Raw genomic sequence first — 22988 nt, forward strand, 5'->3', positions numbered from 1 at the left:
CAAATATGGTCAAAACAAATATGGCCAACTGATTTTTGACAACAGGGCAGAAACAATTCAATAGAGATGGTCTTTTTAAACAAACGGCGTTGGAGCAATTGAATATCTATACACAAAACAAAAACAAACAAAAGATGAACCTTCATCTAAAACTCATACTTCATAAAAAATTAACAAAATGTATTACAGATCTAAATGTAAACCGCAAAACTGTAAAAATTTTAGAAGAAAACATAGGATAAAATCTACATGTCCTTGAGTTTGGTGATAGGTCCTTATACATGGTAACAGCAACATGATCTATACAAAAAAAAGTAATAAACCTGATTTCATCAAAATGAAAAACTTTTGCTTTGCCAAAGACATGGTTAAGGGAATGAAAGGATAAGCCAGAGATTGGGAGGAAATAATTGCAAATCACAATCTGACAAAGAACTTGTATCCAGAATTTATAAAGTACTGAAAACTTGGGACTTCCCTGGTTGCCCAGTGGCTAAGACTCCATGCTCCCAATGGAGGGGGCCTGGGTTCTATCCCCAGTCGGGGAACTAGGATCCCACATACCGCAACTAAGTCGGCACACCGCAACTACTGAGTCCACGTGCTCTAGAGCCCATGCTGCAACTAGAGAAAGCCCGCACACTGCAACGAAGAGCCCATGTGCTGTGATGAAGACCCAACGCAGCCTAAAGCAAGAAAGAACACTCAAACCCTAACCATAAGAAAACAATTCAAATTAAAAGTGGGCAGAAGGCATGAACAGATGCTTCATTAAATAGGATATAAAATGGTAAATAAGCACATGAAAAGATGTTCAACATCATTAGCCATTAGGAAAATGCAAATTAAAACTAAGATGACATACCACAACACACCTATCAGAATAGCTAAAATAAAAATATTGCCAATATGAAGTGCTGACAAAAATACAGAGCAATGGGCACTCTTACACTGCTTGCAGCAATGCAAAATGACACAGCCACTCTGGAAATCATTTTGGCAGTTTCTTATAAACTTAAATGTACATTTACCATATGACCCAGCAATTGCACTCCTGCCTATCTTCTCTAGAGAAATAAAAACTTAACGTTCACACAAAAGCCTGTATGTGAATATTTTAACAACTCTATATGTAATTACTAAAAATTGGAAAAACCCAAATCTCGTTCAAATAGTGAATGGATAAACAAACTACAGTGTATCTATACATGAGACTACTACTTAGCAATAAAAAAGAATGAACTTTTGATACATGCAATAACTTGGATGAATTTTAAAAGCATTTTGTTTTGAAAGAAGCCAGTTTCATTTATATGCCATGCTCAAAAAGACAAAACTATAGAGAAAGATCAGCTCAATGGTTACAAGGGATTATAGGGGGGTAGAGGGGTGAATATGAAGGGATACGGTGAGGGAGTTTTTCTGGGTGATAGAACTATTCTGTGTCTGGATTATGAGAGTGATTTCACTGTATGATAGTTTAAAATAGCATTAAAAATAATAGTATTAATAGTATTAAAGGGCTAACAACTATTAAACAAACAAATGAATGTAGTGTTTAGGTGTTTCAACTTAAATGGCCAAAACACTGGGATTCCACAATAGCAGACCAAAACCAATATCATTCATCCTTTTTCTGCTGATAAATAGTGCACATTTTTCATTTTACAATTACATTTAAATTGAGGTTAAATTACATACAGACTAGAGTTACCAGATTTAGCAAATAAAAACACAGGCACTCAATTCAATTTCAATTTCAAATAAATATCTTTTTTTTAGTATAAATGTGTCCCAAATATTGAATGGGACATATTTGTATTTAAAAAAATTATTCATTGTTTATCTGAAATTCAATTTAAATGCATACCCTGTGTTAACTGGTAGTCCTAACACAGAAAAATTCACAGATCCTAAATCTATATAACTGAATTTTGATAAATGTTTATACCCATACAACAAAAAACCCCATCAAGATACAGAAACTTTTCATGACCCTGGTTCCTTTCTGTCCCCTTCCAGTCACTCTTCACTCTCTCCATAAGTAACCACTGTTTTCTTTTAATTAGTTTTGCCTGTTGCTGTACTTCATATAAATGGAAGTGTACAGTACTATTTTGTGTCTGGTTTCTTTCACCTAACATGTTTTTGAAATTCACTCATGTCTGTGTGTGAGTCAATAGCTCATTCTGTTTTATGGCCAAGTAATATTCCATCGTAAAACACACAATTTGTAAATGCATTCTCTTGTAATGGACACATGGCTTGGTTCCAGTTTGGGGCTATAAATGAATAAATATACAAAGTTATAAACATTCACAGACTATTTTTTGTCAGTATGTTTTCATTTATTTTGAGTCAATACATAGGACTGGTTTTGCTAGTTCAGGGGGCAGTTGTATGTTTAATTTATAAGAAACTGCCAGTTATTTTCCAAAGTAGTTGTGCCGATTTATATTCCTACCAATACTGAGATTTTCAGTTACTCCATATCCTGGTAGCTTTCACTACTGTTAGCCTTTAAAAATTCTGACATTCTATTGGCTTTAATTTTCTTTACTGTTTGTCCGTTTCCTATTTCACCAATTTCTGCTCTTATGTTCAGTATTTGCTTCCTTGTAGTTAGTGCTTAATACACTTTTTTCTAGCTTTCTAAAATGAAAACAGATCGTTGATTTTAAAACTTTTCTATTCTAACGCAATAAATTTCTAAGGTCTGCATCCCACAAATTTTCACATTTTATGTTTCTGTCTTTATTCAGTTAAAAATATTGTTTTATCTCCAAATATTTGGGACTTTTACAGACATCTTTTTGTCAGCAATTTAAAATTTAATTCCATTGTGGTCAATGGCCAAGCATATGGTCTACTTTGGTGAATGTTTCATATGTGCTTGAAAATAACGTCTAGTCTACGACTGTTAGCTGTAGTGATCAGTTTGACCCAAATTGTTGGTGTTGTCCAATCAATATTTTTACTGGTTTTGTTTACTTCTATCAGTTGCTGAGACAAGATTGTTAAAATCCCCAACTTTGTAGATTTGTCTATATCATCCTTCAGTTTTGTCAATTTTTGCCTCATGTATTTTCAAGCTGGTATTCAATGCATACACATTTAGGATATGTCTTCTTCATGAACTGCCCCTTTCCTCTTTATGAAAAGTCTTTCTTTATCTCCAGTATACTCCTTCTTTTGAAGTCCATTTTGTTTTATGTTAATAGAGCCCCTTGTTTTCTTATGCTTACTGTTTGTATGGTCTATTTTTTCCCCATTCTTCTACTTTCATCCTGTCTTTATATTTAAAGTTTAATGCTTAGAGACATTTAGTTGAGCCTTTAAAAAAAAATCTAGTTCTTTTCATCAGACTACCTAATTTACATTTAAGCAATTATTGGTTTGTTTGAATTTAACTCTACCATTCTACTATTTGTTTTCTCTTTGCCCTATGTTTTTTGACCTTTATTTCCTCCTTTCCTGCCCTCTTTTTGTTAACCATGTGTCTTTCAGTATTCAATTTTAATTCCTTAATTATTTTTTACCTCTGCCATGTGTGTTTTTTTGATAGTAGTTGACAAGGGATTACAATACATACCCTTACCTTATCAGTCTACTTAGTTAGTATTCTACTACTTCAAATAAAATGTAACAACCTGCATAATTATAATTATGCAACTGTATAATTCCCTTTACCCCCTGCAACTTGTGTTATTATTTGCATATATTTTACAGCTACATATATGCCACAATGCTATGTTAAATTGTCAGTTGTCTTTTAAAAACATGAAGCAAAGAAAACCTGATAGTCATTTATACTTACATACTTATTATTTCCTTCCTTCTAGCTGATGTCATTTACCTTCAGCCCAAAAATTCTCCCTCGGCTTTCCTCGCAGTGCAGGTCTGCTAGTGACAAATTCTGTTTTCATGAAGATTGCTTTATTTTGCCTTTATTTTTGAAGGACATTTTTACTGGATCTAGAACACTGGATTGATAAGTTTTGTTTTGCTTTTGAATTTGTGTAAAGATTTTGTCTTTCCATTGTCTTATGACCTCCACTATTTCTGATGAGAAGTAGTCAATTTTTGTTATTCCCTGGTGGGTTCCCCAATACCGCTTTTGGTGGCTTTTAAGATTCTCTCTTATCTTTGGTTTTCATCAGTTTTAACTATGATGTGTTAGGTGTGGTTTTCTCTACATTTATTCTGCTTTGAGTTCACTAAATTTATTGGATCTGTATATTCATAGTTTCACCAAACTTGGGTAAATTTTGGCCTTTACCTACTCGTATTTTTTCTACCCTATTTCCTTTCTGTTCTTCTTCTGGGGATCCAGTTACATCTTTGTTGGACTGCTTGATATTGTCCCACATGGCACTGAGGTTCTGTGCTTTTTTTTTTTTCTTCCCTCTAACCTTTTTTCTTTATTCCTCAGATAGATATCAATAATTTCTATTCATCTATCATCTGCACTCTGTTGTTAAGTCCAACCGTTCGGGGTTTTTTGTTTGTTTCCAATTCTCTGCTGAGAGTACCATTTATATTAATTCATTACAACCACTTTTCCTTTTCATCCTCATAGTTCTAATAGCTGCTTTGAAATCCTTGTCTGTGAATTCCAGTATCTGGATTATGTTGGGATCTCGTTCTACTGTGTGCTTTTCTCTTTTTGACCAAAAGTCATATTTTCCTGTTTCATTGCATGCCTCATAATATTTTATAGTATTCTAGGCATTGTTGATAGATTGATTCATTTTGTTATGCTCCGGAAGTAATAAGCTTTGTTCTAGCAGGCAGTTAAATTATTGGCTAATCACCTTGATTTTATGGAAGCTTGATTTTACATTATGTTAAAGATTTTGTCTTTAGTTTTAGCACAAATCCTTAGTGCTGGGCACAGCCTTTTCTGATAATACACAACCATTCTGGGGATTTGAGGGAAAGCCTAAGGTACTTACCAAGCCTTCTAGCTTGTTGGGATTCAAACTCTGTTTTCTCTTGCAACTGAGAGCAACAATCTCTGCTCAGCTTTTTCAGCCTTCCAGCTATGGCTTTCCACCTGGTTCACTAGAATCTTCCCTGCACATGCACAATGCAGGAGTTAGTCAAAGACTTAAGAGGAAATCATATGCAGATTGGAAGTCTCCTCCATCAGTGCCACCTTCATTTCTAGAATTTCCTCCTTCAATTTACAGCTCCTCAAGCAGCCCCCAATTCCTCCAATACCTCAAGTCATTAAGACTGCAACTTTCTCGTCAGTTCTAGCCACCCCCTCACCAGACAGACTGGTGAATGCCCTGAGGGAAAAGTCATATAAGCATAGTTCTCAGGCTGCTTCTGGTCACTCCCCAGTGCCTTTAGACAGTTATTTATTATATTTTTCCAGAGTTTATAATTGGGAGGGCTTGTACATTACAACTATTCCACCACTACCAACACCAGAAGGCCTTCACTTTATAATTCTTCATTGTTTAATTTAACACCTTAGAAAAAAACAATACAGAACTGGTACTTAAATGCCCTTGTCTCTCTCCTCTTTTTCGTCCAACATAGTGAAAACAGAATGTTTCACATATATTAAAATATCTTTTATCTCAAATGAAATGAAACAACTCAAAATAATCTCTTCTTAATTGATGCTTCCAGAAAGTAGGCAAGTAGTTGCTCAACTTCCTATGGATCTACTGAACAAAGAGTTCAGATAAGTTGATTAGGCCATGAAAACACAGTTGATTGACCTTGAACAATGTCGGGGTTAGGGACACTGACCCTCCATGCAGTTGAAAACATCTCTGGTTCCACATCCATGGATTCAACCATCTGAGGATTCAACCAACCATGGATTGTGTAGTACTGTAGTATGTATTTAGTGAAAAAAATCTGCGTATATGCAGACCTACACAGTTCAAACCTGTGTTGTTCAAGGGTCAACTGTACTCAGAGTTAGACCAACTAAACTAACATGTAGCAAAGCTATTTCTGTTGTAAACTGACAAAGTATGAGACTTCATAGTCACGAAACATAATAAATGGAGTGTGATTTACAACTAGGAAGAAGAATGTGGCTACTTGCATACATACAGAGGCATATTAACTGTTAACTGATATGATAAATCTTGACCAATCCACTGTTGTTTTCAAACTTAAATATTTTAAAATTTTATTTTGTAGTCAGCAAGTTTTCCATTTTTCAGCTTGGATGTGAAGGATGCTATTTAAAACCAAATAGCAACTGTACATGGCTGGCTGAACATTTATAATTCAACAATTATATAACCTCCAAAATACAGCAGAATATGAGGCACATAATTAGGACGTCAGCTAAACAAGACAAGGCAATTCAAAAGGATGTCACGTTGTGGCATGTGCTCAGCTGAGCTTTTAAGTAAGTAGGACTGTTGGGTGGGGACTTATTCTTCCCACCTCTGTTTATACGCATTAATACCAAATGTTGTCAGGACAACTTATCTTGCAGTCAGGACATCTGACTTTTTAAGAAAGAAGAAAGCTCCACCTTGTATAAACTGATTTCATAAACAAAAATTGCTTTTAAATGACTCTGTCGATGGATGTCTATCTGTAAGTTTTCCAGCATGGTCTGCTCCATGTATGTACATCCTGAAAAACTGCCAAAATAGCAGCAAAAACTGATGATATCATAGGGAAAAAACTCATTGCCAAAGGAAACCAAGCATTGTTGAGTCAGCATCTTTCTTCTTGGTCACTCGTTTTATACTTCTTAGGTAAACCAAAAGATCTGTTTGATTTGTTATACAAATATGTGTATTGCATATATAACTGAAATTAACATCTAACAATAGAAATGCCTACATTCAGAGTCCATCAGTGCTTTGGGATTCTGAGCTATTTTCTGGTATGGAAAACAGACTTAGCATCTCCATCTCCAGTGGATGCAAGCTGCCTCCTGTGATAATCAAGGAATGTAATGGTCCTCCCAAGTCCACAGTACACATTTGCTGCAAAGTGCCTGCTGCAATTTTCTGGTCTTCAGCTCCAACCCTGGCTAAGCCAACACAGAGTGTCTCCTCGGTGACTGCTATTTAAAAAAAAAAAGATACCACCATTCAATTCAGCAAATGCATTATCCTGAATCCATTCAAACTAACACTAGTACCAAAGTACATTTAAAGAAGACCCAAATATATTACATCTCCTTAGTCACTCATTATGGACACACTATCTACTGATTTATCTAAGGCTTTTCTAAATTATTTGCACTACCTGACATATAAAGTAAAGTAGTACTTCCTAACTTTATCCTTTCAGAATTCCAAAGACTTACCTTAGTTTAAATTTTTAGGACTTGAATAATTCCTGTATCCATACTCTATTGCATAGCATTTGTCTTTAAGTAGATTCCGAGTGGACAATGTTTATTACATGCTTATATTTTAAATAAAATGTTTGAGATATATTCACATTGGCCAAGATATACTGGAAAAACCAGGGGATTATGAGCTAAATACACAGATTTGAGTCTGTGCTTGGCCACCTAGCTATGTGACAAACTTCAGTTTTTTCATTTTTTTTTTTTTAGTGGAATACCATCTGTCATAAATGGTGGTTTAAGGGCTAAGATAATAGATATGAAAGTACTTAGTAAACTACATAGCCCTTAACAAATAATAGGCATTATGACATTCCTTATGCTTTTAAGTTCAAAATAACCAATATTAGTGAACTTTAGTATTATTCACTCTGGCCTGACAGCTGAAGGGCTGACCCTCTTGTGGTTTTGTTTAGTTGGGAAAGCTGTCCTGATTGAAAAATGGTCAAAATGGGGCACATCATTTCTACAAGGACAAGCAGGCATGTAAGGAACTCTGTGCAAAGGTATGGATACAGAGCACCCTTGCAGATTATTTGTTTCATGACTTTAACAAGGCCTACTGAGGCCAATGTTATTCAAGAATCTATTCATGTATCTTTTCTATCAAGAAATAGGTGCTCAAAGCCAGTCAGCACCTAACAACAGAATATAATGACAGATTCATTTAAGAACGTCTCAATAAAAACCTACTGACAGTGAACATTTTATTATATACCACATCTATTAATACTATGTCTAGATATTAGGAATATAAGGATAAATTCTCTTGTCTTTATCCTGAAGAAAACTATACCTGGTCTAATTGCTGAGAATGAGAAAAAGTAGAATAAATATACTTTTACAGGACAGAGTTTACCATAGATTTGGGCTAAAATGGAAGTTCTGTATTTTACCAAAATATTTATATGTTAACATTTACATAAAGCTGATTTATAGTTAATTTATAAAAAATCCTTACTTTCTAGAATGATATTAATTTTACTAGAAGGAGCTCCATTATTTTTCTTTCAGTAGAACATTCAGCTTATGAGATTTAAGGTAATGTTGAAAAAAAGTGACATGGAAAAATACAATGCAAACACACTGACTCTCACTTCAGTGGTGCTGGTATATATATGTGTGTGTATGTCAGACGTTACATACACATCTCAGTGTAACAGTAGGGGAATACGAGAGCCCTTTTAAGGTTCTTCATACCTGGTTCTTCTCCTCGTATTCGCTGATTCTGAACAATCTCCAGAAGTTGCTGGGCTGCTTGGTTTACACTCATATAACGAGGAGGTTCATAGATCTTTCTTCCCCTGTAAGTGTAAAACTAGATGCCACTGTTCTTAGCCATGAAATTACACAATATATTTTTAACACAGTTACTCCCCCAGGTATACTCAATTACCATAGTCTACATTATGTTTGAAGCGGTCACTTGTTACCCACTTTAAGTATACATTAAAGCATGGATACAGTGATCATTTATCTTAAGTTTCTTAACCTTTTTTCATTGTTCTACTTCAAATGCCCTCTCATCTCACTGAAATGCTGGCAGAAATAAAAGTCCAACAACTTAAAAGATAAATGTTTAAATCAAAGTTACTTTTATTCGAAGTGATACTTCAGGCAAAAATAATTCAAAATAAGCAGCAATTTGTTCTATACCTTAGTTTAATCAGGTTCTATAGTGTTCATTTTTATTACCATGTTTAAACCACATATCCCTCTTTTCACATCTTCCTCTAAAAAAAGTAAACTAAAGCGATAAATATCTCAAAATCTTGGAGGATAAGATGTTTACTTCCATATGCCTCAAAAGCCTACCACATTTGCCCAATGATCAAAATAAAAACACTGCTTTTGCAGTTTACAAAACAGTCCATATAGATTATTTTACTGACTCTCAAAACAATTCTGTAAGTCAGCACTCTCCAAGAGGAATATAGTGCAAACAGTAAACATAATTTTAAATTTTCTATAGTCTCTACATTAATAAAAGTAAAAAAAAAGAAAAAAATAACTTTAGTATGTTTATTTAACCCAATAGATCCAGAATGTTATATTTCAACATTTATTCCTATAAAAATTATCAAAGATTGTTTTTGTACTAAGTCTTTGAAATCTGGAATGTATTTTATATTTTAGCACATCTTAATTCAAATGTTAAATTTTCATTGGAAATACTTGATCTGTATTTAGATTTCATAAAATTCATGGTTGTAAAAGTAGATTTACATACTGAATTGTTCTAAATATACTTAAATGTTTTCTATTAACTAAGTCGAGTATGTTTTAATTAAAATTAAATTATAAATTCAGTTCCTCAGTTACATTAGCCATACATATTTAAAGTGCTCATTAGTTACATGTGGGTAGCAGCTACTGTATTGGACACTGCACCTATAAGCAAAAGGGGTTAGTACTCCCATTATACAAATGAAGAAAATACAGCTCAGAAATGGAAGTAACTTGCCCAAGAGCACATAACCAGAGGCCAACTCAAGACTCAAACCCGTGTCTTCTGACTCCCAATTAACTCATTCCACAAATACTTACTGAGTGCCTATCAGGTGCCAACCACTGTTCGCAGTACTGACCCAAGAAATCTATTGCTATTTCCACTCTATCTATCACACTGCTTATCATTTCATAAGATTGAAAGTATTTAATTTTGCACTGTTACTGAAAACTGATTTTCAACAATCTTTAGAACCCATGTTACTTAAGTAGAACTTATTGTTCAGGGAATTAAAGTAGATGTAAGCATTCTCAGAATAAGAACTTACTTGATTAGATTTTCCAAAGACTGCTCCTTTACTTTGATGTCTGTAGGAAGTAAAAAATAGTTCTCTTTTAATTAACTACTTTATCCAAAATCCTACGTGTAAACTTCAACTGAGTCACCTAAGTTTGTGGTAGACATTATTTCTCAAGTCTCCAAAATGCTAATTTGATTGAGTCTACGACAATCGTTCCTCACACTTGTATCTGGCCACTTTTTAAAGGAAATATGAAGAAGAAGGGAAGCTTGTGGTTGTGTAAAGGTCATTAGTTAGAAAACAAACATGAAGTTGGCCCTGAGACCATCCTGAAAGGATCGAATTTCCTCTTGGAAAAGAAGACACAGGAAAGAGTTAGATAAATATTGGCATATACACTACCAAACAGCTAATCAAAATTTTTGTGTTCATTTCTATTAGGTGGTAACTTCATAGAACCAACTGAAAAGTCTTGTTATGTTCCTCTTCTTACCTATTTTTCAGGCACTAGAATATAAGCTTCAATGCATGTAACATAAATAAAAGAAAATTCTTACCACATTTTGAAAAGAGACTTTTGCTTTCTTGTGAATGGTAAGACATGCCTAATAACTTATGAATACTTTAATACCAAGTATTCATACTTTAATTGGGATTTCCTGAGCACTGACTGGTAGCCAGGTACAGGGCTACCACAGCGGCCAAAACCCACGTAGTCTTTGCTCTAATAAAGCTTGACAATGCAAACATCACAAAGATTTGATCCTTTACACTTTTTAATCACTGATGCTCAGCTAAACAATTCGGTAGAAGGTAAAAAAGCAGAATCACTCTACATCCTCACAGGAACTCAGCACACAACAGCAAGAGCGACAGCTGCTTCCTGTTCTACATGCTGAAAACAAATGGTTCAGTCAAAGTTTGTTTTTGAAAAAATAAATATAGTGTAACTGAGGGGTCTTTCTGATAGACTTCTACAGCTTTCCCAAGTGATTATAAAAGTTTTTCTCATAAAGGATACTAAGTATTTGCTTGGAAAATACTCCAGAGATAATCCCTTACATGTATTTCTAAATGTTCTTGGAACCAGCAGTGAATATATTTTTCAGGTTCGAAATATCATTAATTATTTAATATTGCCACTTGTCTGGCACATATAGGAAAAAAATGCGTATCTATTATTGAAATATGGCCTGCAATACAATTAATGATATATAAGTCAACTTTGAGCTCCTTTACACAACAGTTGTAATATATTTTTTTAATTAAACATTTATTAATGTATTCACCTTGAGCTTCTGAAATGTTGTCATACTTAAGTTTTTAATTTAATATCTTCAATATTTTTACTTTTTTACTGATATGCTCTACAGAATTTGATTTCAAAAATTAAGAGGGTTGGGGAGAATTTTTACAGGCAAATGCTTTTTAATTGAACATAAGACTGCATTAGTGAATTAATCTCAAGACAGACCTATCTTGATACTTTTCCCTTGTCTTCACACAGGCCATAATTATTCCTTTCTACTTCTACTTGCTAGAATGTAAGTTTCTCCTATTCATCTTAGTACCAGCACCTAGCATAATGCAAGTACCTAGTAGATACTCCATAAATTCTACTGAATAAATTTGTTCACATGGCTCTACTACCACCAGCCCATCTTAAATTATCTACCCTTTAAGTAGAGTAAAAGTCCCAGCTCTTTCAGAAAGCCTTTACTGACTTCCTCTTAAATGCTCTTTGTACTCTGAAATATCCATACAATTAATGCTATATTTTATTAATCTCTAATTACATTATATATATCAGTCTTATCCTTCCAAGTAAATTTTAAATTCTCTATGGTTTCTTACCATGACATAGTCTCACTAATCCCTACAGGGCATGGCCCATAGCAGGCATTCAATAAATACGTACTAATTTGAATAATGAGAATTCCAGGTGATTAAATGATGAGATCTATGGTTTGAGAATTTGGAATCATGATATCTTATACTTCACACCTTGTTCCTGTTTTTGTTAATGGAGCAAGGAAAATATATTGTTTAACCTTGTTTGTTTTTTCCCAGGAAAGCCAAGAAAAGAGGCAGCTCTTAGAGAAAGTTCAAGAGCCAAAGTTCTGGTTTGTCCTTCCTGCCTCTCCATACAATAGAACTTAACTGTTCTATAAACTTTCATGTACACAGCACATTAGTTCCAACTAGATTGCAAAACCCTGAGGGCAGGACCCATGTCTTAATACTTCCTTAGTATTCCAGAAGAACCTAACTCCACACTGGGCATACAGTAAATACTCAATAAATACTGTAAACTGATTTTCTGTCCTTACAAAGCTTCCAAAAGATAAATCCTATTTTTCCTCCTTTCCCCCATTTTTTATGATACATCAAGATGTTATCAGGTAGCTTGCCTCTTAAGACTACTTTTCTCCCCATTCTGTTTTAAAACCTCTCAGTTCTGTTGTAAAACACACACACACACATGCTTTTTAGTACCTGAGCTCCAATGAATCCTTATTTTTTATCCCTCAGTTGCATATACTTCTACTTCTGCCTTTTATTAAAGTCCGTTTAACAGCTGTCCTTCTCACATCCTTCTAGTTTGACTTTCTACATACTGCTGGCCTTAATTGGATCTAAGTTTAAGATAACATGATGGAAATATCTAATGGCATATTCCACATGAATTAACAAGTGTGTTACAGTTGGCCTGCCAGTAGGAACTACAAAAAAAGGAAAACTAGTATCTTTCCACATGGAAAATCGAAACACAAAACTATAAAGCTAATTAATAATGAATTACTAAACTGCCCTGGTAATAAACTAAAATAAGAAAACATTATTATACCAGTTAATAAGCCAAAAAAATGTTAGAGGAGCATGCATGGCCTGATCTAGATCTAGAATTAATTAGATGTCAATGTTAATGGAGTAAAAAGGATGTATTCTAGCTGGAACTGAATGAGCTAGCAAGAGTTAAAACACTTTCTGTGCCAATGGGTAATAAGATCCAAGTCTGAGAAAATAAGCTAAAAGTAAACTTTAACCAATTAACTTCCATTACATATTTGTTGAACAGCTACACTGTGCCAGACTTCTAGACATTAGGAAGAGGGGAATGAGCAAGATAAAGTCCCTGCTCTTATGAAGTAGGGAAGAAAACCAACAAGTTAATAAAATAATTCAGATGGATGGTAAGACTTAAAAGAAATAATACAAGGTAATAGGAAAGAGAATCACTGGAGGATACAGCGTGTACCACATCAGATTAGGTAGAATTTCACTTTAGATCAGGAGTCAGTAAACTTGTTCTGTAAAGAAGTAGGTAGTAAATATTTTAGGTTCTGAGGGCTACAAGGTCTCTGTCAAAATTACTTATCACTGCCAGTGGAGCATGAAAGCAGCCACAGATAATACATAAATGAAGTAGCATGGCTATGTTCTAATTAAACTTTATTTATAAAACAGGCAGTAGGCTAGATTTGATCCACGGGTGCTAGTTTGCTAGCCCCTGCTAGATAATTTCTGATTTCTACCCTATAAGAAATGCTAAACATTAGTAAAACTTTTCTACAGTCTTCTCTTTTAAAAGAGACATATTGATTGAGGTTCTGATAATGTACAAATTATATATTATTGAATAATAGAGAACTGTCTATATTATACAAATAACCTAAATGCCTTTGGCAAATAGGAATCTTTTCTAATGTTCTGAATATCTGTACTTACTACAGAGGCCAAAACCATGGGTTCATTCTTTGCCCTGATTCTGTGCTATGTGGCAGACATTCTTCTGCTGTGACTTCACACACAGTATCACTAAAACAGTGCAATTCAATGTATGATCCGAGGACTGATGCCACTATGTGAGAATTTTGTTCCCAATAAATGATTTTAAAAAAACTACAGGAGTAAGAATAAGTGTTTACAAACACAGTAATTTGACTTTGACACAAAAGATTAGAAACTTAAAAGTAAATAAATATATGTATTTATTTTTACATATATTTATTTTATATATGTGTGTGTATATACACACATATCTACACACACATATGTATAAAAAACTTGGTCCTTCACCACAAATTGAGAAGTACTGCTCTAAACACTTCATGAGGCAAGAAAAGATTATTCCTATTTGATAAAAATGAAGGCAAAGGTAAGGGCTGTTTACAATATTGTCTAGCTAGTATATAGCAGCACTCAGATTTTGTCTTCTGATCCCAAGTGTCATTTCAAAGTTATCAAAGATGCCAGTTATTTCTTTTCTGTTGACTAGCCACAGATTAAAGCTCTGGTTATAGCATTTTTACAACACACACTGTAGAATAGGAACTGATAGCAAATGTGAATCAGTACAATTCCAGTACCTCTGCTGACAAACGCAGCCCATCCCTTCTGAAGCTCTATCAGTACCACCAGCTTAGTGTACAAAGACAGTGATCCCAGCTATTTCCACACTAGGTAGGAAACAGAATTTGGCAGCATAATACAGTGAAAAGAGCTGTGAATAACAGGCTATTTGGATTCTATGAATTCTGCAACTAATAATCTGGGTGACAGTGGGAAAATGATTCAATGTCTCTGGGCCTCAACTTCATCTGTAAAATAGGGTTTCAGTAAGATGATCTCAAGAGTCTCTTTCAGATCTATAATTCTGTGATTCTGATAGCATTAATACTGCAGTATTCAAAGGACACCGTAAGGAAGACAGGATGGAACGTGGTAAGAATAAATGCTCAATACGTCTACTGAATTGCTGTAAATTGACCAGAACAGGGTCTTAATGGACAAATGGGTAAAAGATGGCGAGGATCTATTAGGGCATAAGTAGGCAGCAGCACGAACTATGGCACATATGTAGGAGTAGCCATGTCATATTTGGAACAGAAAATTCATTTCTCCACAGAGTACAGGGGAGAGCATGCCATGCATAGAGTAGCTAGCCTGTATCCCACAGAACAGTTTCACCTTCACACAAAATCAAAATGAGAACAATATGACAACTCCATATTGTCATCCTAAAGAAACTCCACAGCCCTTACCTAGTAAGCATAATGTGTGCATGCCGTTTTGTCTGTTCTTCTTCACTTTGTCAAAAAAGCTTTCTGGTCTCCAAGTGTCTGTCCAAAAAACAACAGACACTGTCTCTCCAAACCTATACAACTAGAAAAAATAAAAACTAAAATTAATTAATGATGGAACAATTCACTACTATTTCATAGACAACAATAAAAATAAAAAGCAAGAACCAAACTTGAGATTGACTGGGTATCAAGTCTGTCACACAAAAAAAAAGGTAATAAAAATTCTCTTTGATCCACAGCAGCTGGTGTCATTCTGATGCCCTTTCAGTTGGAGATTTCTAGTATTTCTGCATTCAGTATGGGAACATATGTAACTACTTCATGATTTAGCTAGGTAGCTGCTAAAAATACTGAAATACAAAGAACCCAGAGGAAGCCAAAAAAAAAAAAAAAGACTTTTGAGCAGTCAGAGCACAGTTCACAAAAATATTATCCTCACTTTACAGATGAGTCCACTGTCAAGATCAACTGACTTGCCTAAGGTCACACAGCTAGTTAGCAGTGAAAAAGAAACTCAAACCTAGGTCTGAGGAAGAGCTCCTTTCTACCATGACGTCTCAGTAAAATTCATGCACTGTATACTCACTGCAGCCATTCCCAAAACCTACTCCCCTACTTTACCCACTGTTTATTCCCTCACTATAGAGTTCAGTGATAGGCCTTTTCCCAGACCTCCTCCTTTCCCCCCAGGAGGCCCACCCACTCCACTTGACCATCACACAACCAAGAAGCTTGCTTTGTTCCAACTTGCTTCCAGGCTGGCTGCACATCTCACTTAAGTGAGTCCAACTCCAAATCTTATGCTGAGAAAATCTAGTTTTGAATTTTAGTTCCTCAACTTGTTAGCTGTGTGACATTATTCTTTTTAAGTCTTAATCCTTAAAATAGGAACAGTGATAACATATGTCCTTCCAATCCATAGGGGTGTACGAATCAAATAACATGTAAAAAGTTATTCGAACTGTGAATAATATGCTTATATTAGTTCTTATCCAGGCACTGCACAAAGGATTTTATTTTCAAAGACTTAATATATGGTAAAACGTAACACTGAAGTTGTTATGTAAAGATTTAATTATTCAATTTAAAGAATGCCTGAAAGAATTTTTAGTAGAGCTGGAAAGCACTAAATGCTGGAAATTACATCTAGTCCTCTGCCGTAAATTAGCTGTGTAACTGAAACAGCTGTGTGACTTCAGGAACTCACCTAACTTTTCTAACCCTAAAGTTCTTTATTTGAAAAATGAAGAAACTGGTCTGGAGAAGGGATTATCATCCCCAGGCTTCTCAGTTTTCAGAAGCTGCTGCAAGACGCATATAGGGAGGAAAGAGAGAAGCTACGACATTCAAAGTCCTCCATCCCTCCATCACTAAAGAACCTCAACTTTTCTCAATTTTTATATGTTGAGGGCTTAGAAACTATCACCGATATTCATAATGGTGACTTTGAGATCCCAAGGGAAGGTTCATCATATTCCTTATATGGCCACAACCTCCAACCTACCTACCAATAGGCTTTATTCCCAAAGTCCATTTGAAAATTGTCCGAAAAGGTATTTCCCCATAGAAGCCATGCTATCCAGTGGCAGTCGAATTCATAGATTAGTGTACAAAGACCCATGTAACTCTCAGAATTCAGTCATAAACCTTCCAGCCACACCTAACATGGTTTCTCTGTAATAAATGTATTTAGAGTTCCAATGTAAGATCCCTGGAATACATTCACCCAAGCTACAAGGACTAAGCCTAGCTCTGTTGAGGGCTTCTGTTATTGTTGTTGTTCTATAAGAGGCAAATCTGTCCGACAAATATTTATTATAAATCACCCACTATGTGCCAGGCATTATACTAGGCATAAAGTGAGAAGCAAAGCAGAGCTCCAGTCCTCACGAAGTATGCAGTCTCACTTATACCTGACATAGCGGGCAAAAGCTCTGGAGTCATGGCTCTGGTTCCTACTAGTTGGAGGATCATGGTGACTAGTTCGGTGACTTTCAGGAGGAACTCCCTTGCAAAATGGATATAATAATTATAAACCTAATAATGTGTTTTGTTAAGGATTAAATGACATACTGTATGTAGTGCCTAGTGCCATAGTAAAGACTCAATAAATGTTATGAATAATTTGATAATATAACAACGATAATGTTTATAATGATGATATGAAGATGTTCTAAAATGCTGTGTTGTGCTATAATCCAACTGCTCTCCTTACTAGAGTGAGCTCAAAAATATTACCAAACATTTGAAACTATGTTTATGATTTAATTCTGACAAGTTCAATCGTTTACATTCTTAAAAGGATTTTTGGCATCTCTGATCAGATTTTAAAATATTAACATTACTCTATTAAAAAAAACTTTAAAGGAAAACCATTAGAGTTAAAGAAAATTTCATATGCAACCATATATAAATACTGTAAAAAGCTTTTCAATATTTTAAGAGTCATGAAAATATAGTCATGGAGGTAAATTCTTCATTCAGAAAGAAGGGGATAGATGATTTAAAAGAGAATTGAGATGCTAGTCACATATAAACATTAGTTGAAACACTTTATGTAAAAGCGTCTTTCAATTGTCTAATTTGGGGGATTAAAGAAAACCTCACATAAGCACTGCTTTCTAGGACACTGATTTATAGACTGTAACCATTTCCATGGCTGTGGTACAAACTTCTTCAATGAATTCTGGAACATTATGCAAACAGTTTCGCCATTTAGATGTCAGTACCTCAAAGAACAGAAAGGCCAATTCCTTTGTGTTTCACAATTCAAGGACTTACCAGTAAATTACAAAAAGAAACTGGAACAGAATCATACAGTGACGAGAACTGAGCTTACAGAAGCCTAAGCACCTACCATCCTAAAAATGTAAGCCTTTTTGCTTGTGATCATTTTCCCCCAAACCATTATTGATGCAGATCTACATTTAAAGATTACAAAAAGAACTGTTTTCAAAAACAGTAGGTAAATACAGGCTTTCTGTGTGTGTTTTAACCGAGAGTAAGTTATAAGGAAAGCAGTTTATCTAACTTGATATTGGATCATGTTTTTTATCAATTGAAGACAAAAATTCAATTCAAAATGATTTACTCAATTATATATAAGGCACTAGTTAAGAGTGAAAAGATGCACAAGAAAGACAAATATGAGGTAATAAATAATAATAAAAAATTAGATATAAATTGTATAAGAGTTCAGCATTTCCCCCACAGAGAGCGCACCTGAAGGTAACTTCTGAATAGACAGGATATAAGCTGGACCTTAAAGGATGGGTAAGATTTACCCTGGGGAAGTTGAACATGCAGAAGAATGAGATGATGTGAACAAAGTAACAGAGGTGGGAAATCCTGGGCAGTATTTACAGTGGCACTAATCAAGTATCTAGAAATAAGTATTGCCTGACTTTGCCTCTAACAAGTATCTCTAATTCCTGACACCTTACCAGGTACCAATTCCTGTCAATTCTAGCTCTACAGTTTATCTAGAAACTATTAATTTCTTTTCCCTCTACCTTAGTTTGAGTTCTCAGTACCACCTGCCCAAACGACCTTAATAATCTTAATTCATCTCGCTGCCAGTATTTCCTTTCTTTCAGAAGCACAGATGCTTTGAAAACTCCAGTTTATAATTATATTTTAATGCTTTGGTATTTTATATTGAAATGAAAATATTTTGTGATTTTTAGGTTAAAAAGTATCTTTTCTGGATATGGAAAAATTAGAAAATTTAACTTGCTAAGAACTCTATCAAGCCCCACATGTATCTTTTATATATGTATATCCTAATCAGATCACTTAAATCTGTGAGGTAAAAGAAAGCTGAGCCAGCAGAGTTGTCAAAAAATGTACTACAAAACCATATAATCAAGAGTTACTAGTTTTTTATATAGAATACTTGTTTTTAATCTTCATATGCATTTTGCTTAACACTGATAAAACACTGACTTTTGCTAACAGTAAGAAAGATTATACACATGGCTACAACTAGGTACACAGATAAAGCTGAATGACTATGTAGACAGAAGAGCAGCTAGATTTATATTTTCACATATAAATGAGAGAACCCACATACAAATTAAGTGAAAGAATTACAACTTGAAGCATACAATTCCAAAGACAAGATCCAACTTGGGGTAGGGGGTGGGGAGGGGGGAATAAATAAATAAGCAATTCAACTCAGCAAATATTTGTTACACATTGATTATATGTGCATGGCACTGCAATAAAGTACCATGGAAGATGTGAAGATAAGTAAATTAAGGAGTTTATAATATGGTAAGCACATAAACATATGCAAGCAACTGAATACTCTTATAGGATAGAGATTTACCAGGATTGTTTGAATAGAACGGCACAATCAGATCTACAATTTAAGCAGAAAACTATAAAGTGGAAGAGAATGATGGGAAGGTGGCTATTAAAATAGTGACTAAAAAAAAGGAAATGGAAAGTAAGGAAAAAAATTTTAACATGCTCATGATTTAACAGGTGGTCAAAAATAATTCCAAAGTGACTAAAAGAACAGAGAACTTATTAGATGAATTCTTCTAAGGTTACATAGTAATGTAGAGCTCTAATACCTTTATTACCTAGTTAAGTGTTCTTTGTACTCGTTAGGTTTTATCATTTCTACAATAGTGCCTGGACAACAATGAAAGCAATTTAACACTTCTGAAAACTAACAGTAAGAACTACTACAAGGTCAAAAATGCTGACTATCACAATGAGTGTTGTGTTATTTAAAAAAAAGGAAGGAAATGAGTTCTTATTTTTTGAAAGTAATATACATTTTTTTCCCAAAGTAAATATGTATTATATAAACAGAGGAACATATGGCAATAATCAAGGTCACTCATGCAACAGTCAGCGAAAGTGGAAGCATTTCATAATGATGAGAAAATTATACAACCTTTTTCCCTGAAGTCAGCCACAACTGATAATGCAGTTTTAAATGCAGAAATCATTGCTACCTAGTTTCAAACTGTCTTATTTATCTTTCCTTTAAAAATGTCTCAAAATCATTTCAGTCACCAAACTTTTACAAAAGAATTAACATATTCTATCACACAAATGGCTAACAATAAATGAAAGTACCAGGCAAAAAAATTATTTTAGGATCTGTAATTCTTTTTTAGCCTGTCAGATTCAGGAGAATGTACACACAGTAAGTGCTAAGTAAAAAGACTGAAAGAAAACATACCAAAATGGTAACTATGGTTACCTTCAGGTGGTGAGACTACGGATGCTTTTATTTTCTTCTTTATACTTACTGTATTTTCCTGATTTTCTATGCGTATATATGTCATTTGTTATTAAGAAAAAACATTATTTTGTAAGTGGCTCTTCAAAAGCAGCAACAATAATAAAAGCAATTCTGATTCTGCATGATTAAGCTGCTAAATGCCTAACGAAGATTTCAAGAGAAGAAGCACTTGTTCCTCTTGTCTTTTGTGTACTGAGAAAAATCTCTGATTTTTCGTTATCAGGAATGTCTAAATACTTGCCTGGCTCTCGACAAATAAATGGATTTTTCTTTGACTAGAAAAATCCTCAAAATACAAATAAGTATTAGAAATATCTGTTACTTAGGAATTTCAAGTAACATGATTTTAAAGTATACATGTTTATAACTAATATTTTAATTGCAAAAAATCTTAAAATTAACTCAATGAAAATTTGAGTATCTAACATATCTTGGTTTATGTATCCTTTGCCTAAAGGTGGAAAACAGGCCCGTTTTTTTTTAATAAATCTTTTTTTAAAAAAATTATTTATTTATTTTTGGCTGCATTGGGTCTTTGTTGTTGCACGCGGGCTTTCTCTCCAGTTGCTGAGAGCGGGGGCTGCCCTTCGTTGTGGTGCGCGGGCTTCTCATTGTGGTCGCTTCTCTTGTTGCAGAGCACAGGCTTTAGACATGCAGGCTCAGTAGTTGTGGCACATGGGGTCAGTAGTTGTGGCTCGCAGGCTCTAGAGCACAGGCTCAGTAGTTGTGGCACACGCGCTTAGTTGCTCCACAACATGTGGGATCTTCCCAGACCAGGGCTCGAACCTGTGTCCCCTGCATTGGCAGGTGGATTCTTAACCACTGCGCCACCAGGGAGGTCCCAACAGGCCAGCTTTTTAGCTTCCAAAACTATAGGATATTAGAACTTAGCTAGTTTAGTATTCTTCATACTTTTTAGTGACAAATCTTTTTTCCAAATGAATTCTTACATAGAACATCACTGATGTTAAAAATTGAGTTAAAGATAATGACCTGGCTCCTCAGAGGTTTATTCTTTGTGTTTTGGTGTCAATTACTTCATTATCTGCAGAACCCTAAAGCATCTTCATAAATCATGGTGCACTTTGAAAACCACTAGTTTTGTCCAACGTTCCTCCCTGTTCCCACCTCATCCCCTTGTAGTTAAGAAACTTAAGATCCAGAGCAGTTAGATGACTCCTTAGTTACCACCTGAGCAAAAAGTAAAACCAAAACCTTTTAACTTACAGTTAAACTCTAAACCTTTTCCATTATATCCATTATACCTTTCCTTTACTAATTCTTCCCAATATGTAGTCAGTTTTTACCCAACATACTTATTGTAAGTCTTGTGTTAACTAATCTCTAGATAGCCAAGGTTTCTGTGGTATGTATGTATGGATTCACTTGTGTTTCTGTAATACCTTGCAGATGCCCCAAAGTGCCTCCATGACTCTCTAACTCTACCTTTCTCTCTTTTGGGAATGTCTTTTAACTTCTTGTCCATCTAGAAAACCCCTTATAATTCCTTTTCTAAACCACTTTACTGAGGTATAATTATCATACCATAACATTCACTCATTCCAAGTATACATGAAATGATTTTTAGTAAATCTAAGTTGTACAACCATCACTACATCCAGTTTTAGAGAATTTTTATCACTCCAGATCCCTTATGTCCATTTATACTTAATCCTTGTCCTCATCCTCAGCCTCAGCCAACCACTAATTACTTTCTGTCTCTATAGATTTGCTTTTTCTGGACACTTTATGTAAATGGAATCATAAATTATGTGGTCTTCTATGTCTCACTTCTTTCACTTAACATACATATGCTTATTATCTATGCTGGGACTACCAATTGTTCATAAGAAAAAAGGAGATACTTCAGGGAAATATCATGCCTTCGAGAGTCTGGGAATAAGACAAACCCAATCGTATTCTTCTACATAATCAGTTCTAAGATTGATAATGGTCCTGAAAGCATAGGAAGACTGGCACAGGGTTCTTAGGACAGGAGGCAACTTCTCTAGAAACGACAAGTTAATACAACCAACCAAAATGAGAAAACACCTGGGCAATGGTATTAGAAGGGTCCAGCCCCATGGACAAGTCTATGGGGGTAAGGACCATGATAACTGTGGTAGTGAGATGGTAGGATCCATTAGCATATAGAGTCCGTTTCCTTTCCTAGGACTATCAGTAAGGCACAAATGGCTCTCTATATCTCACTAAATCTCAATTCCCTTAATAGACACTGCTCCTATGTATCTACTTCTTTTAATCGTCTATTGCACCCTACCCTCTCCATGAAGTCCAAGCCCCCATCACCTCTTCTCTAAAAGACTGCAATAAACCTACTAATTGATTTCCTCACTTCTAGTCTTCCCTGGCAGAAATTCAGTCTCCACATACCAGCCAGAGATATCTTTTTAAAACACTTACCAGATCAAGTATTTGCTCTGTTTAAATCCCTCTAAAGGCAGCTAGTCTATATCACTTAGAATAAAATCCAAATTCCTGACAGTGTATTAGCCTAGTGAGCCAACCCTACCCACCTATCC

The 22988-nt window shown here is 34.8% G+C and overlaps 1 protein-coding gene across 2 annotated transcripts in view; it reads right to left on the reverse strand.

Annotated features, from left to right (window-relative positions):
• Window positions 1-6830: 6830 nt before the first annotated feature.
• The window catches only part of DPH5 (diphthamide biosynthesis 5), a gene marked incomplete at both ends in the record, with an annotated part of 35347 nt that continues 19189 nt past the window's right edge, over window positions 6831-22988 (reverse strand). The window contains 4 exons of one of the 2 annotated variants that reach the window (XM_079696914.1): window positions 6831-7051; window positions 8546-8649; window positions 10123-10162; window positions 15141-15261. In XM_079696914.1, the coding sequence (XP_079553040.1) occupies window positions 6831-7051; window positions 8546-8649; window positions 10123-10162; window positions 15141-15261 (486 nt within the window). Of the gene's footprint in view, window positions 7055-8545; window positions 8650-10122; window positions 10163-15140; window positions 15262-22988 lie in introns of both variants that reach the window. The other variant, XM_079696913.1, reaches the window with a different exon arrangement.

Source organism: Hyperoodon ampullatus, assembly GCF_949752795.1.
Source record: "Hyperoodon ampullatus genome assembly, chromosome: 2".
Taxonomy (NCBI): domain Eukaryota; kingdom Metazoa; phylum Chordata; class Mammalia; order Artiodactyla; family Ziphiidae; genus Hyperoodon; species Hyperoodon ampullatus.